This window comes from Lemur catta, chromosome 23, assembly GCF_020740605.2.
Source record: "Lemur catta isolate mLemCat1 chromosome 23, mLemCat1.pri, whole genome shotgun sequence".
Classification (NCBI taxonomy): domain Eukaryota; kingdom Metazoa; phylum Chordata; class Mammalia; order Primates; family Lemuridae; genus Lemur; species Lemur catta.
Window position 1 is genome coordinate 21,117,158 of NC_059150.1, and position 17,301 is coordinate 21,134,458.

The window sequence follows — 17,301 nt, forward strand, 5'->3', positions numbered from 1 at the left end:
AATTATAGGACGAATAAATGATTCATTTAAATTCAAATAACAAAGTAGGTGCTTGATAAATATTTACTAACTGGCGAGAGTGAGAAAGAACTGAAACTGGGGTCTCCTGATTCTTTGTCCTATGACATTTTTGACTCCCCATTGCATTTCCCAAGGTTAAAAATGCACTCTTTTAGGGATGCATAATTTATGGTAAATTATAAGTTATTCTTTGGTAGCTATAAATTGAGAAAGAGTGTTTGGTATTTTGCTGATTATTTCTTATTAATAAATAACCATGTGGTACACAGTGAACCACAGTGAAAGACAGTGAAAGACATTTGTAAACACAGTAAAGTCTTCAATGCTGTAGATTACTATTTTTTTTAAAACTATGTCATTTTTATCTTCACAGAAATTGGCCCAGTGACAATTACTACAGATCCCAAGAAATTTCAATATGAACTCAGAGAACTCTATGTTCAGGTGAGTGCTTGCTTTCAATTTTCTTTTGGGGAAATGAAAAATCATGAACCTTTGGATGATTTTCTTTATTTTTTAAAGCTAAGAGAAGTAATTGTTGGTATTTTTAAGGGACCCAATAAATACTACCCTTTTTCCCCACCTGAGTCCAGAATGAACTGAACAATAGATATGGAAATAGGACAGATTCAGTTCAAAATGTCACCTTCATTGATACACTGTCTTTGGCTGATATTATGCTCTAATGGTAGAGCTGAGTAGCTGTAACAGAGACTGGCCCCTCTAAAGAGAAACTTTGCTGACCCCTGCTATAAAGTCCTTTCACTTAGAAACATAAGGAACTGGTAATAATTCTCCCCCCCCACACACAACATTAATGGCATAACTAAGATAATTTTGATATTCTGTGCTATAAGTTGGCCATATGAAGATTTTGACTGTAAATATAATTTCATTATTACAGGAGATGAATGACATTGGTTTAAATGTTACTCTGAAAACAGACCTTAGAGGTAGGGTTGCTACACACCTTCTTCTTGGTGCTGCTTTGAGATTATTCCCAGATTCATTCATTAAAAAAAAAATTTGCTTCTTTGAGGCTATTTCATTGTACCACCCTCTGTGGTCTCTGTGGTCTCTGCAGCTGTCACCTGCAGACTTTTTGGTCACTTTCCATCATTCATCTAGGCTACTGGTACCTGGCTCTTTGGCTACCTTTCTCCCTCAGGGCTGTCATTATCTTGGGTGACTTCAACATTTATGGGAATGATGTAGTCAGAGCAGTCCACCCTTAGTTCCTTGACCTACTAGTTATCTTCAATGACCTTTCTTCACTCTATTTTAGTATTCTATTCCCACAAACACCTCTTGGATCTTGTTATCGTGCCGAATTGTTCCATGTCCCGAGTAACTAATTCAGACATCTTCATCTCCAGCAATCACTACCTTTCCCCTGAGCTTGCTGGTCCAACTGCTTACACTGTAACTACTCCCTCACCCTCATCAAGTACTCCAGTTCATTCACCCCATACTTTCTCTCAGGCCATCTGATCTCTTCTTTTTTCATTTTCCTCCAGTCTAGCTTAGAGTTTTATCCTCTTAAAAACACTCATTTTTTCCCTTTTTCATTGCCTTTCTGTTCGAAAAGTGAAACCTCATTCCGTAATGACCGCTAACTATCTGCATTATCCGTGCTTGTCCAACAGCCAAATGCTGTTGAAGTCTCACAACATGACACTTGGATTCACCTGTGAATTCATAACCACATATCTCAAATATACTCTTAATACTCCCATGATCTTACTATGTTTCTCTGGTCGATAAAATCTTCTATTCCTCTTAATGACAATTGCAAATTCTATCTACTCTCCTCAGATCTTTATCTCACTGTCCTCTTACTGCTGGCTACTTAAACAAATTATCTACTCTGAGCAAGCGACCTTACTTTCACACACAAACACGTGCAAACGAAGCCCTCTGCTTCCTCATACCTATCATTTGGCCCACCTACGTCCAGCACCCATCCTGTCCTTATTCTCCACTTGATCTCAACTCCTTGACTTTCTCACGATTTAACGCTATCAAACTGCTTCTCTCAACTGCTTAAGAGTTGTCATTGACTTTTAAATTTGTTCAAGTCTCCCCATCAAAAAAACAAATAAACAAATCTCAACAAACAAAACCATAAAAAGAAAACCAAAAAAAAAACAACTTCTCTATTTTTCTCAAATCCTCCTACAAATGACAACTTCTGTTTTTTTTCAATTCCTTCAATGCCAAGCAAGTTGTCTGTGTTCACTGCCATCATTTCCTCACCCCCCTCCCTGCCATTCACTCCTCAATCTGTTTCAGTCTAGTTCCCACCACCCTCACTCTCAAAGCAGCTTTAGCTAGTGACCAGTGATACCCACTTTGCAAAATGCAAACGTTTCAGTCCTCATGCTATCGCTGGAGTTCTTTGTAGTATTTGACAATGTTGGCCTCTCCCTCCTTGACGTGCTCTGTTCCCTCATCCACCTTCTCGTTTTTCTTCCCACTTTTTCTGCTCAACTTTCTGGGAAAGCTCATTTCCTTCCACTTGGCCGTTAAATGTTGGGGTTCTTCAAAGTTTTGGAACTGGCCTCTTTTTGCTTTTTCATTTTGTATCCACTCTTTAGGTAAAATCATCCATATTCGGGTGAATATGTTTTAGCCTCAGCCTCTTTTCTGGGGAACAGACCCTCATTTCAATCTCTTGGGTGTCACAATGGCCCTCTAAAATGAAATTCGTGAATGTTCCTCTTCCAGTGCTCCAAATTTGGTCCTTAATCCTTGGTCTTTGTCTACTATTCATTACCTTTGTGAATCATGCCTACAGATTCTGGTTATCCAGTCAGTCTGAGTCTTCCTTAATACACTCCTCACTTTTACCTCTTGCATCCAAACGATTCTTAAGTCTTGTTTTTAACTTTCTAAGTACCTTTTAAATCAACTGACTTCTCTCCATTTCTACTGGCACTGTCCAAGTCCCAAATACTGTATCTTTAGTCTAAAGTAATGCAGAAAAACTTCTAAGTGATATTCTCGCATTTACTCTTGCTTTTATTTTCCAGGCCTTTCTCTACTCTGCAGACAAAAGGATCTCAAAATACATCTCTGAACATTTGTGCCTTATACTGTATCCACTTGTCCCCTTTCTCCCACCTCATCAAATTCTTCCTGTGGCTCTGAGTGCCCTGAGACCTGCCTACCTTTCATTCCCATGTTGTGCCACTTTCTCCCTCCAGGCTCTGTTTTCTGCCTCAGGGGCCTTGCTTAGACCCTCCTCATATCTGTATTCTCACCCATCTCCTCTTGTATGAGAAGTTCCTGTCCTTTAGCCTACCTGCCCTTACTTCTGTACTCCTTTAACATTGTTTAAAATCCTGTACTCAAAGTCTCATCTTGAATACCAGTTCCTCAGAGAATCCTGCCCTATCTTCCAGGCTTAGTCATTTGTCCCTACCTTTCTCCATCACAAACCAGTTGTGTGTTCACATTGAAGGGCCATGTCTAAGTTAGCGTGTCATTAACTCTCCCAGTAAAATGCCTGGCACATAGAACATGCTCACTTTTTGATGAATGAATGAATGAATATACCAGAATGTACACATTAACAGAGTCCAAATCAGAGTTTGCGGTATAATACTTTGATTGGTTTCACTGTCGGGGGAATGACTTGATTTGGAACCGTATATAGTATGAGCATAATTGGGGCACAGGGTATGAAACCCAAAGTTTGGCATTCCAAATGTGTATTCAATAGTGCTGCTTTTTTGTGCATGTTTCTATTTGTAAATTACATATCAAATAGAATCATATTTAATGAATGTACAAATAGATTTATATAATTACCTCTTGACTATTTTTTTCTTTTACAAAGTTTCTTCAGATAATTTTTTTCCACTAACAATACTTCATTTCCTTTTTCTTATACCATATCATTCCTTTTCAGTCATTATCTTGCCATTTATTTACTATTTACTTTTCTTTTCTCCAATATATCAAATTCTTTGCCACTTTTGATGTCCAGATTCTCTGAAAAAAGTCTTTATACAAATTTTTATCCTGTACATGGATCATGGAAATGAGAAATTGCATTTTTCTTGTTATTTAAATGTGTACATGCACCTATTTTACTGTGAATTCCTGAGGCAAGAGTCTTATAACTCTCATTTAGCCTCTGCTTCATGTGGGGGATGAACCAATGTCTACAATAGAATGGACTTTAAGTAGCTGTTGAATGAATGAATGCCATTTGAGGTGACTTCTTTTGACTACACATTTAACAGTAAAACTGTATCAAATATAATTTAAATTTGACTTGATGGTTCAAAAAATACCTTAAAAACCTAACCATGAGTTTTCATTGCATTATAGAGAATCAGAAAGGCCAAGTAACAGAGATTTCTAGCACACAGAAAGTTAGAAAGGGATTTACTGTATTCTTTTTTTTTTCCTATGAGAATACAGACAGCAATCTGGCCAGATTGCAAACACCTACAGTCTCAATGAGACCTGGCCCTGGTGCTTACTGATTTCCTTACTCTCCCTTTCTTTTGTTCTGAAGGATCCTCAGGAAGTGCCCTTATCCTCTGTCCTCCATTAGTCTCCTGATTCCTGACTCACACTCTACTGACTCCCTCTCCAGAGTTCTCCCCCACCACCCTCTGGAATTGAATCCAATATAGATACTTTATAGTGTCATATAATTTTGTCTCTGTTCAAAAAAATATTTTTCTTTCTTTCTCCCTGCCATGAAAGCTGGGGTCCATTTCTCTGGAGGTTTCCTCTGGACAGGCTACATCTTATGGGATTTTCTTTTCTTTTTTTTCTTTTCTTTCATTGTTGTAGGATCCAAAAGGATGCTTAATTAGAACAGCCAGCTGGGGAAGAAATCAAATACTTATTTTTCCCATCATTCAACAGTGGGCACTGTTGTAGGCATTGGGGATACCATGGAAGTGTTTTTGTTTTCAAAGTTTCTAGAGAATTATTCTTTATTAAATCAGTGGCAAAAAATTTCATTAAATAAGGGTCCAATATGAAAAGGCTAGGCTACATCATCACTTAACACCTAACCTGATGGAACTATTTTGTTTTCTCTTCAGTGTTTGCTTATAGAATATTTTATTATTTCATTAATCAGTTTGTAAAACTAAACTTCACATGAAATTTTAGTATGAGATACTAAATTTGTTTTTGTGTATAATTTCCAGATCCTTCTTCAGTTCTCCTTCTACCATTTGTATTTACTTCCCCCAAAGTCACTGTTAGCCAGAGCAATAAGGTTTGCTGTCCTATTAAACTAAATTGGATTCTAAAAAAAAGAAGACCTTTAAAAATACTCCTTTCACATTTATATTAGTTTTGAAAATAAGAAAAGTGAATTCGGTTTGAAGTAAATTAAATAATCATCCACAACATTACAGCAGGCTCAGCTTTTTAAAAATAAAGATATGAAATTAGTCTGAGAAAAAGCAATTTAAAATTTTCTAAGAAGAATTTAGCAAAAAGTCACTAAACTTAAATCATTACGTTTATAACATTCATTTCATTTTCCTTTATCCTCTTTCATCTGGAATACGGAGAAGTAGCCTGAAAAGCAACTGTGCTTTCTCTTTGGGGAAAAGAAGGAAAAACAAATGACAACAAATGGGATTCAAATCACACAGAGCTTTGGGAATTAATATCCTCGTAAATATGCAGTGCAAAGTCCTGCCTTGGGTCACATTCTTGTAAAAAACTATAAAGCTTGCTGATTTTTAGAAAATGGTATTGGCAGTGATATGATTTCAAGCCTTTTATCCAAATTTTTTTTATCTGCATGTTTTAAAGAACAAAAAGCACATTAGTCAAACATCTGAAGTATAAAAAATAAAAAAACAGAAAACACTAAGATATTTCTACAGTAATGGAATAGCAATTCCAACTTTTATATGGATAGTTGATCCTCCAAACTGAAAAGCTTCACACATAATTTAATTTTTCTTTGTAACATCTTTTAATAAAATAGACTTTTTTAAAGAGCAGGAATATGATTAAAAGTATGTGGAACAGCACTGTCACGTAGCAACATGACAGTTATGAGGAAGATAAGGATGAGGTCCAGAAGAATAAATAGGCTAAACTGCAGCAAGCTGAGGTTAGGAGAAAAAAAATGTTTTGCTGTAGCAGAAGAGCAGTTGATATTAGAATTAACTGCCAGGGGAGAATATGGCCAGTAGGCAAAGACTGTTAAAAAGAAGAGGACAAGATAATGCTGCTGATTTTCGAAGAATAATTTACTGTGCCAATTTGGTATTTACTTTATCTAATTTCTAGCATTTTAAATCATGCTACTATGTAAAAGTGTGCTTTTAAGTTCTAGATTTATAGAGAATTCTTCCATATGAATTAAAAAAATCAAACTGATATATGACTGAAAAAAATTAAGAAAGCAAATACATAAATAAAAGGGAAAAAAGTGACTAAAAAAGAAAAGGGAAGGGATTATATGTCAGCATGGACATAGATATAAAGTAGAGCTATAAAAGATTTGATTTTTAGTTTTTATATTGGACATGATTCAACTTAGGAAAGCAGTTTTTATTTCCATTTATGTTTTCTTAATATGCATTTGACTTACAATTTTATTATATATAAGAGAAATGGCCTGTATTTAACTTAGAGAAAGAAGTATGATAAGGAGTGTAACTCATAATACATGTAAATATTCAAGGACACTAGAACAGTGTCTGGCCCAAAGTAAGGGCTTGTTAAATGTTATCCACGGCTGCTACTACCTTTGATACTCCAAAATTCCTTTAAGGGAAATCATCTCCAAATATTTATGCCATAAATGAGTAATAGTGATGGAACATATACCTTGCAAAACATTTTGCAAGTGTTTTCAAGTGAGTATTTCAATTTAACCCACACAAATTATTCTTTTTAATAAATGGCGAAACTCAAGCTTTGTGGTATTAGGTAACATATCTTACTCAGGTCACAAAATTGGCAAGTAACAAGGCTGATCTCAAAATTGCAGGTGTTGAATGCCAAAGCTAGTTTCCTTTATTGCTCTGCTAGTTTCCTCCTAAATAATGGTTTAAGCAACGCCATTAATCTAATCAAATCAACATATTTATTTATATAATTTTTCTTTGTATTTTACTTCAAAGTAGGAAAGTAAAAATTTAAAGACAGATGTGGGTCTAGGGCTGGTTTGATCCTCAAAAAAATGAGGATCTATTCCTCTATTCCTATCTCCAATCACTTTGAATAATTGGCTCACCTAAAATTACCAAACTACAAATGACAAAGTTAATTATCGGTTGAAAATTGCTCCGTATCCTCAGTTCTGGCTACTGAGAGTGGTAAGCTTATTTAAGTGTCATCTCATGTACACTTTGGAGAGATACAAGAACAAAATGCTTTCAAGAGATTGTAAGGTAGTGTGTATACTGTAGATATATTTGTAGATAGTATTTTGATTAGTTATTTTTATTGTTGGAGCTGAAATTTCTTTAGTTCTGAATGAAGCATCTATTAAAATTTTAGTTTGCTTCTAGAGTTTTTTCTTAGCGTTTCTGTTGGAGTGATTCTTTGAGGGACAAGCAACTCTCTGTCCTCAGGAGGTGAAGAAATGGAGACTGAGACCAGACAATGGAGGACCGGAGTGGGAGTTTTTGACTCTTCTAGCTTTCCATTTTGGTATTTTATCCAGAAGAAAATGCCTGGTTGATTTCTTAATGATCTTTTGTGTGAACTTCAAAGGACAGAGAGTATAGAAGGATTCTGGCTGTTGGATTGCTTTTTCAAAACAGAATATACAGATGGTTAAAGTGGGGTGGGTGTGGATTACAATGGGTAATTTCTTGATTTTCTTTTCAAAGTGTGCATGTATGGAAATATTCTTAAGGGTAAGAATATTACATTTACATACATGACTCATTGCATAGTAAATATTGTAGATTCCTTTGGCAAAATAACATTTAAGGAGAGGAATCTACTAACCTATGATGCCTGGATTCACTCCATTCATGCTACTTAACTAACCAAGTGATTGTTCTATTCCCCACATTAAATACTATATCCGATTTCACCAGCTTTTAGGTGATGATAAGGATGGAGGTCAAAACACTTTCCTTGGGAGAATGGTCCTTGATCTAAAACCAGGATTCCTAGAGAAAACTATAAACCTCACTTTCAATGAAATGCATAGAAAGGAAAATTAAAGAGTTTTTTTCCTTAATGCAAATTGATTAGAAACAGTTAATTCTCAAGAAGCTATCTTTTTTATTCTTAGGCCTTGAAAAAATTTCAAACAGAAATGTGGTTTTAGTATTGGAATTGATTTTGAATATTATTTGTCCAATTACCCATCAGATGTTTGACTTCCTTCTGGAAAAACCTATCTATACCCCAGACCTGAATAGCATTAGTTAGAGTTTTGATAGCACTGGCCTTTGTCACCAGATGATGCTTGGGGGACTCCTCTGCTCCTCTGGAGTGATGTCTGGGGACCCTCTGTTGATGCTGGAGGCCGATAACGGCTTTCTCGGGCAGGCAAATCGCATGACTGCATCCTGGTCCAGTCATCAGCTAAGTCCCTCAGGTTTCCTCATATAAACTTTAAAACCAGATCTTTTTTTTATATTTATGTTGATTTTAAAAAATCCTAACTTATATGTTCTATCTTATATGTAGTCTTCTCCTTTTAGATGATCTAGATCTTATTTCATCAATTTTGTTTAATGGCTACTAGCTCTAAAAACAACATAGAATTTGTTTATCTCAAACTTTCTCATAAGGTTATGTCTTCATAAATTATAATGTTTTTATTAATAAAAATGTATTATATTGATATACTTTTTTAACCAAAACATAAAAGGACACAACAGTATAAATATAGTTCTTATCACATTAAATAAAAAGAATCACAGCATCACAATCTCCATTAACTAGCCAATAATAAAGATAATACCAAATGTGCTGGAAAGCATGTGAAATCCATACATGAGTGTTAGGGCAGAAGAAAAAGAGAGATTTCTATAGGCATGTAGAGGCTGAGTAGTAGAGAGGAAAGTGAGAGAAAGGTCACAGGAGAGGAGAACTGGGGCGAGGAGGCTTGCCAAGAGCGAGTATAGACAGGTGAATGCCTCATCCTTGAATAAGCAAAGGCTGGTTGGCCGCCAGGGCCTCCTAGACCCTGCCCCTGCCCTCTTCTGGCTCTTGCTCTCTAAGCAAACCAGGGAGCCCTCTGTCCGTGAGGAGGGAACAGGAATCCGTCCCAACCAGGGCAATGGCAGTGTCTTAATTTGATGGGGACAGAGAACACAATATAAAAGTACAGAATCCTAGGAGGAGAGAGGAAGGAATTCCCCAAGAAGTAGAGAAGAGGAGGATTACTGAAGGGCAACAGGGAATACCAAGATATCATTTTCTAGTTCCCATTTTTTGGCCTAGAGTTTCCTCTGTGTACTGCTACATCTTTTCCGATAATCAGAAGCTATAAGGTGGCATTTTTGTTACACTCAGTTGCCTCCCTCCTATTTCCCTCCTCACAGGACTACCGTCCATTGTAATTCATGTGAATTCTGAATCTTTTGAATTTTTTTGATGTGTTAGGCACATCGTTTTCTGATTTATGAATCAAGATATTGAGTGCCTGGTACACAGTGTGTTGGTTATGACTGTTTTAGTGAAGCGAACTGAACCTCCTCTGACGACCCAACAAAGCTCTACCTCCCATGAAAGAAGTTATAACAGGTTGAAAAATCAATTGTTGAAGAGTTAAACCCTTACTACTCACAGGTGATAATCTGAAAGCTTGGAAATTATTGTCATTGTTACCTTTAATGTGCCTGGAGTGGAGGTCAGCAGTTCTTTAATACTTCCATTTGTATCCTACTTTCTTCACACTTTTTCAGGGATCACTGTGTAGCAAAGGGCAGCATAAGTGGACTGTCTGGGATGTAACATCTTTTACTTTGATTTTGGAGACTTAAGGTTTGGGCTCTGCAGTATTCTGATTGTGTCCAGTCCCTCCCTGCCATATTTCCTACAAGTGAGGAAGGCCAGCACTTGTCACTGATGAACTCTGCAATCCTTCTGATTTATATTATACCTGCTTGGATGCAACTTTACATTAGATTTAATGTTATTTAATGGTTTCCACATGTACTTTCTGTTTTCCTGGTCATGGTATCACACAACTGTATTTTAAGAAAGAGAACTGAGGGTCATAAAATTTTGTTCAGTTTGCAACTGATATTCATACCTAAATTTTATAGGTAAAGGGCACATTACACAAATAAGACATTTTAAGCATGGGCATTTAATGTGAAAGGAATATAGTCTGATTTTGAAACTAGGCTCAAAATTCAGTAGATTGTACTCTTGTTAGGATAAGGGTATTATAATGCTAATAAGACTTCTTTTGGAGTTAGGCATGAGCCTATAAAAAGTGTTTCATTTTTTGATTGCTTAGGGTTATGCATACCTGGAAAACAACTGGTGTAAAGACTAGTTCAGTGAAAATGGGAGATGAGAATAGAAGTGAAATGGGTTGGCTAGAAGAGAAATAATAAGGCCTGAGAAAGTGCCTGCTCTGAGATTAGCATTCCTGAGTCTTTGATCCTTCAGATGATGAGCATTTTCCCATTAGGTTTTGAGCAGAGAGCTCATTTTTCTCCCACTCCTCTCAGAGTTTAAAGGTTCAGTTTATTCCAGTGCCGCTCCCACACAGTCTTATATTTAGAAAAGACAGCACAATAATGTGTGTTTTATTACTCCTTTGACTGATAGGATTTCTATTTATTCTTATTTAATCTTGCTTTCCAGGAATTCAGTTTTTGGACATAATTATCACTGTAACTCTGAGATTATAGTTTATAACTTTTTTTAATTCCAGGAGCAACATTTACTTTGAAAGGTCATATGCTTCTGTTTTTTCAGTACACATTTTTCTATCTGAAGTGTCTTTGGCAATTTAGTGAGCTGTGGCTATCAGTAAAATTATAAAGATAAAATGGAAAAATACCAAGCAAGAATGTGCCTACTGATACTGATTAGTTATATTTCAGGTTTGAAACAAAAATGCAGGTTAACAAAGTCAAACTCTTCCCAATATACATTTAGAGAATTGTCCAATTCATGCAACACACAGTTCTTCTCCTTTATACCTTTCATTTGTGTGTGTGGTGTGTGTGTACACATTTGTGTGGCTTTGGGAAATATATTTATATAGCTGTGTCTGTTTTCTCCTGTTACGTGTTAATTCCAACTGTATGCCAGGATAGATAGATAGTAGGGAGTTAGTTTCATATACTGTTCAAAATACATATATATATATATGTGTGTGTGTGTATATATATAATGTATATATTTGAAGAAATCCAACTTTTGGTATTTGAATGTTTAGAGGGTTTAGCTGTGGAATTATATCACAAGAAATGGGATGGGCTAGGCTTCAGTAAAGCTCAGGCTGAATATAGCAAGTGTGCCTAGATTGTGTCAAAATTGCCTTGCAAAATCTCATTTATCCATTTACTCACTATTCATTCATTTATCCATTCATTCACAAAACAACAATGGAACATCTACTAAGTTCTTCAAGAAACAGGGATCTTATGAGAGGAAATATAAATTATAATACAACTCATTACATGCTACAGTAGAAGAATGAACAATATTCTGTGGGTGTCCAGAAGAATGGGAATTCTTTTCCTCTGATTTTACAGTGTCTAAGACAAACTACCTGCTTGTAGTCACGGAAGTTGATGAAGGTAATAAAATGCCTCACTGGGGTTTGCATGATCTCTTAGGCCAGGCAGAATTGAGTTCAACTCTTTGCTTTTTTAGTTATTAGTTGTGTGACCCTGGAGAAGGGTTTTCAAGATTTAGTCCTCTGTCAATAAAATGTGCTAGAAATGATACTTGTTGTTGATGTGAAGAATAAACAACATAGTGTTTGTGACAATACTGTCTCACTGCGTGGTTCAGAGTGGACATCGATTGAGTTAATACAGGTAGAGTGCCTTATTACCAGTAAAAGTGTGGACACCCTTATAACTTTGACTCAAACTGTAAAAAAGCAATTCATATAACCAAAAGATTTATAGCCCCATAATATTCCAAAATTTAAAAAGTATTGATTAAATTAATGAGACTTTTTAGAGATTCAAATTCTTCAATTGTAAATTGATGTTTTATGAATTACTATTTTACCTCTTTTCCATTCGATATTCAGGTCAAAACAGAAACCATTAAAGTCTTTTAAAGGACTACTTTTTTTCAGCTTGGAAATAAAACTTACAACACTTTATTTTTATAGTTTCAGTCACATTTCCATTACCCCAGATTTTTAAATCTGTGCATGTGCATGAGCCTAACACAAATCAACGTACAGTCTCTGACTTTGTGAGGTTTGTTGATAAAAATGGACAATTTTAGTAATGCTTCTAGTCCTATTCTGCCAAAGCTGAATTTAAAGATAAGAAAATTGGTTGATGATTTGGGAAAGAAACACTATAAACAAACTGGTGGGTTAAGTTTTACACACACACACACACACACACACACATACACACACTCGCACGCACACTATATACAAAGTTTGATACTTATAGATATATATTTATTTATAAGCTGTGTTTATATATACATATGTTCAAACAAAATCAATAATTTGTAAATTTTTGGAGTAAGTTGTACCTTAATTCTTAACCCTTGGTAAATTAAAGCAACTTAAATTTTGCCTCTAATAACTTCTGCCAGGAAAGAAAGTTCATGAAAGACTTTTAGACCAAAGCAACAGCTTCCCAATTAACAGTCTAGAATGAAGTCTACATAACTTAATCAAATGTATCATTCTAAAGTAGTGCTGTCCAACAAATAATGGGAACTACATATGTAAATTTTTAATAATAGTTAAAATGAATTTTAATAATCTATTTAACTCAATACATCCAAAATATTATCATGTTAACGTGTCATCATTATAAAATTAGCACTGCTTTAACTTTTTGATTTAAATTTCAATTAATTAAAATTAAATAAAATAAAAAATTCAGTTCCTCAGTTTCCCTAACTGCATTTCAAGTGCTCAGTGGCCCCATGAGCTAGTTAGTGGCCACTATGTTAGTGCAGATATAAAGCATTCCTTTTATATTATTTTAGTGGCCAATTTTGATCTAAAATTATTATAAAACCAAGCTCAAGTATTAGATAGGGAGCTCTTATAAGGATACAACACTATATGTTAACTTCTTTTGAACAAAGAAGAAACTTATTTTTTCTTTTCAGGAACCTATATTCACATGAGTTGGAAAAATAGTTTCATAAGATATGAATTACTAGTTAACATTTACTTTTAATTTTCAGTTAGCTATAAACAGAAAGGTGATAATTTAAAGGTACTATACTATTTTGGGAAGAGTTTTATTCCTGAGAAAAACTTATAATTAATATATAATCAATCTGATTACAATATAATCTTTGTTTACAAATGTGAAATCCAGGTGAGAATAGTCATTTTTATTATTATGTAAATAATACACTGATTTCCATAGGCAGGAAAAATTAATTAGGCTGTACGAGTCACTTCTGAGAGATGTATAAGCATATTCAGTATGGGTTTTTGACATATGTGGGTCAAAATGTTTCCTTTTTACTTGACAGTTTCTAATTTTTCTGGCTGCTTTGAGACTTTCTATTAGTTCCTCCATAAAAGTCCAAAAGTTCATTTTGAAGAGTATTACATAAAAAAAGTTTAAGAAATAAAAAGATACTTGTGCAATTCTGTGTAGAGTTTTAGCTGTGTCAATCCCTCACACTCCTTTAATTATTAACCATTATTAAGCCTTATATGCATGGGTTCGGTGTTTCACAAAGGAGCTTTTTTTCAGGAGAATAAGGTGGCTCTAATACTTAAAGAAAATGTTGTTGGCTATCTCAATTTATTAATATGTGGTTTAAACTTCTTTATTCAAACTTATAGGATGAAAAAATAGTTAAGGTCTTAGAGATCCCATTTCAGTACATGATTTTCTTAGGTCTACATTCAATTTTAGGATGAGTCTGAAACTATGGAGAGATCCCAATCAAATGAATTCATCTGGAGTCACTTTCAAGGACTCTAGTGGTCTCTAGGGTCTACTCCTGGGTAATGTTTACGGACACCTAGGGACGTAGGTATCCGTAGGTCCTCTTAGAGCAAATTTGTACCCAAGTCAAATGACTCAGAGATTGTCTTTCACTAGGTCACTGGACAAGGTTTATCATTCCTCTCAAACATGTTTCTCTGGAGATTTCTTAGCTGTTCTGATGTTCAGTCCATAGACAAACTTCTAGTCTAGGAGAATTGCTAGGTGGTACTAGGTGACAGTTAGTAAAAGGCAATTAGTTGCTCCATAGAATTATACAATGGAACTCTATCGTGTACTTGGCCATTCAACAAATGCTTGTGATATGGATAAATTACATTGTGGTTCATACCCAGGTGCACAATGTCAAGCACAATTGAGAAATGTTTTTGTTTCAGTTTCTGAATGTACAATAGGAATTTAAATTTTGTAAATCAGCCCAGAATATCCATTACAGATATGCAAAGTTAGCTGCAAGTAAAAATTATTTCTTGCCAACATATCAAACTTACTAACATGCCTAGTAGCTATTTTCAACTTTCCTAGTACATAAACTCCCACTCAACAGCATTTGTTGCACACGATAACCCTCAAATAACTTTTATGCTAAGGAAAATATGTTAAATACCACTAAAGTATAAAACATGTTAGAATACATCTGAAGAGTGAGGAAGTACATCTAACTAGATATGAGAAAGTTTTAAAGAGGGGAAGGCATATTATCTCAACCTTGTGAATAAAATAGTCAAATCCAACAAATATTTACTCAGTGATTACTTCAATCCAGCAAAATGCTATGAACTGAACACTTAAGGATTCAGCAAAGCACAATTCCTGCCATCAAAGAGTTTATAGAATAATGGAAGAATTTAGACATGCATCTCTTGGTGAGGAGTGTTTGATGGTGGAATGGAACAGTAGAAAGGTTACTTGAATGAAAACACTTAAGGCATTAAGGTGTGAAGCAAGGGGAATATTAAAAAAATGGAAAGTACTCTTAGCTTAAAGGGAGAAATTTATGGAGCAGGAGCAACAGGAGATAGAAAACTAGAATAATTTGATCCAACACAAGTAGTTAGTGAAAGATTTTAAGTAGGAAAGTGATAAATACAGCTCTTTACTGCAGGAAAAGTAAAGTTTAGTGGAAAGAAGAGCAGAAAATCAGATGGGAGCCTATACATGTAATAAAATTAAGATAAGAAGAGTGAATGGTAGGAAATAAAGAGAAAAGGAAGAGACAAATTCATGGTGGAAATGGAATGAATATTTGACCACTAATGAAGGTGAAGGTAGAGAATATAGTCAAAGATGACTCAGGCTTTGAACCTAAATATCTACGCAGATAGTGTCATTAACAAAAACAGAGAAGACATGGTTAGAAGAAAATATAATGAGTTCCATTTTAGATGCAGTAAATTGTAGAGATCCATAGAACATCTAGAAGTAGATGTCCAACAAGAGATTGAAATGGAAAATTGGAACTTGAGAAATAAGTACAGTCTCATTTTTGAGAGCAGTGTTAACTATTAAACTAAATCTCTTGAAAATACATATAAATGATAGAAAGTAGGAGATAATTTCTGCAAAAATAAAAGGGACTGCGAACTCAGTAAAATTTCTGGAAGAATATGGCTTACATATTTTCCAAAGTGAAGATCAGGTTACTACAGCTTCTAGCCCCAATCAAGAAAGTGACATATTTGATGGGTCTCTCTTAGTGTTACAGGCAGTTTTTAATAGTTGATGCTCTGGCCCAACCCATTTAACAAATAGAACACAAAGGCTGTAAGTTTTGATTGGGATCCAATGCAAGAAAAGATTCTCCAGTTTGTCCAGGTTGCAGTGTAAACAATTCTAATACTTGATTCTCATGACCTTGAGTAGATACATGGTGCTCAAGGTATCTATATCAGAATCTAAAGCAGTTTGGAGCTTGGGGAAAGTCCAAGTAGGAAAATCAAATAGAATTTCCAGAGTTTAATGATAATGCCTCATCCCTTTCATGGAGTAACTATTTTCTTTTTGAGGAAGAGCTCTTACTTGTTACTGGATTCTGATGGACTCTGGTACCACAAAGCCCCCATGATCCCAAGCTTCCCTGCTTTTTATTTGATTGTTTATTCGAGACCATAAGCTCCTTAAGGACAAGATACTGTAGTTTATTCCTTGTTGTATACTTAAATCATAGCAGGATGTTCAGTAATTATCAACAGCTTAAATTCTGATGATCAAAAGTCCATTCCCTTGGCCTGGTGCCATTGACATTGACATCTATGCTAAGAAAATAATCAGATTCATATTCTCTCTCTTTCTCTCTCTCATTTATAAGAGAAGAGTAAAATTTGAAAGAACATTAATATTCAACAATAGAGAAATCATTGACTAAACCATGGGATGTATAAAATAGAACGTTAAGCAATCATTAAAACCTGTGGTTTTGAAGAACCCTGATGACATGGAAACATGAGTAGGATATAATCTTAAATCTAAAATACAATGTATAAAACTGTAAACACGGCATGTTCACAATTTCATATACAAATCCACAGAATTATGAAGGAAATAAATGTGACAAGAATTCTTCTTGGGTTGGGGACTATTTTGGTTTAGGAAAACATGTTGAGCTTATTCAAATAGGACATAAGACACAGAGATTATAGGTTAATAGAAAAAAATGAAACAGAGTTAAGTGAAAAGAGTGACAAAAAGGATATCTTTTATATAAGACAGTCATGGAAAGCTTCTCTGTTAGGTAACATTTGAGTAGAAAAATTTGAAGAGTTTGGGAGATATGCTGGTATCTTTATCTGCTGGTGGAATGATCTATTAATGAGTATTATGAAGTAGAGAGAGGGGTCAGCTGCAGGAGCCACGTCCTGGATTAGTGCCCAGGTGAGTAGTTAGCCTTAGCCACGGTGCAAGCAAACCCTTCACTACCAAGACAGGGACCTGCTCCTGCAGGTATGTTAACAGGTGTTGCAGTGGGAGCTTATGAATATTCTCTTTTGATTGCTTCTGTTTTCGCACCCCAGTAAGAAGCAGGGTCATCAAATAAGAGTGAAAAGAGATAAAAGAGGGGGTGTATGAGATAGTCATGTAAGAGAATGGGAGAATGAGTCAACATTTAAAAACTGTACGACAATCTCTATTATTTTGTGTATTCTGGGTAAATTTATAATGTACCCCTAAGTAC

General features: G+C 35.1%; 1 protein-coding gene across 1 annotated transcript in view; it reads left to right on the forward strand.

Moving 5' to 3' along the window:
• HMCN1 (hemicentin 1) overlaps nt 1–17,301 on the forward strand; it is a 404,331-nt gene that overhangs the window by 94,723 nt on the left and 292,307 nt on the right. Inside the window, exon 2 of the mRNA XM_045536051.1 lies at nt 395–465. Within this exon, the coding sequence (XP_045392007.1) occupies nt 395–465 (71 nt within the window). The remainder of the gene's footprint in view (nt 1–394; nt 466–17,301) is intronic.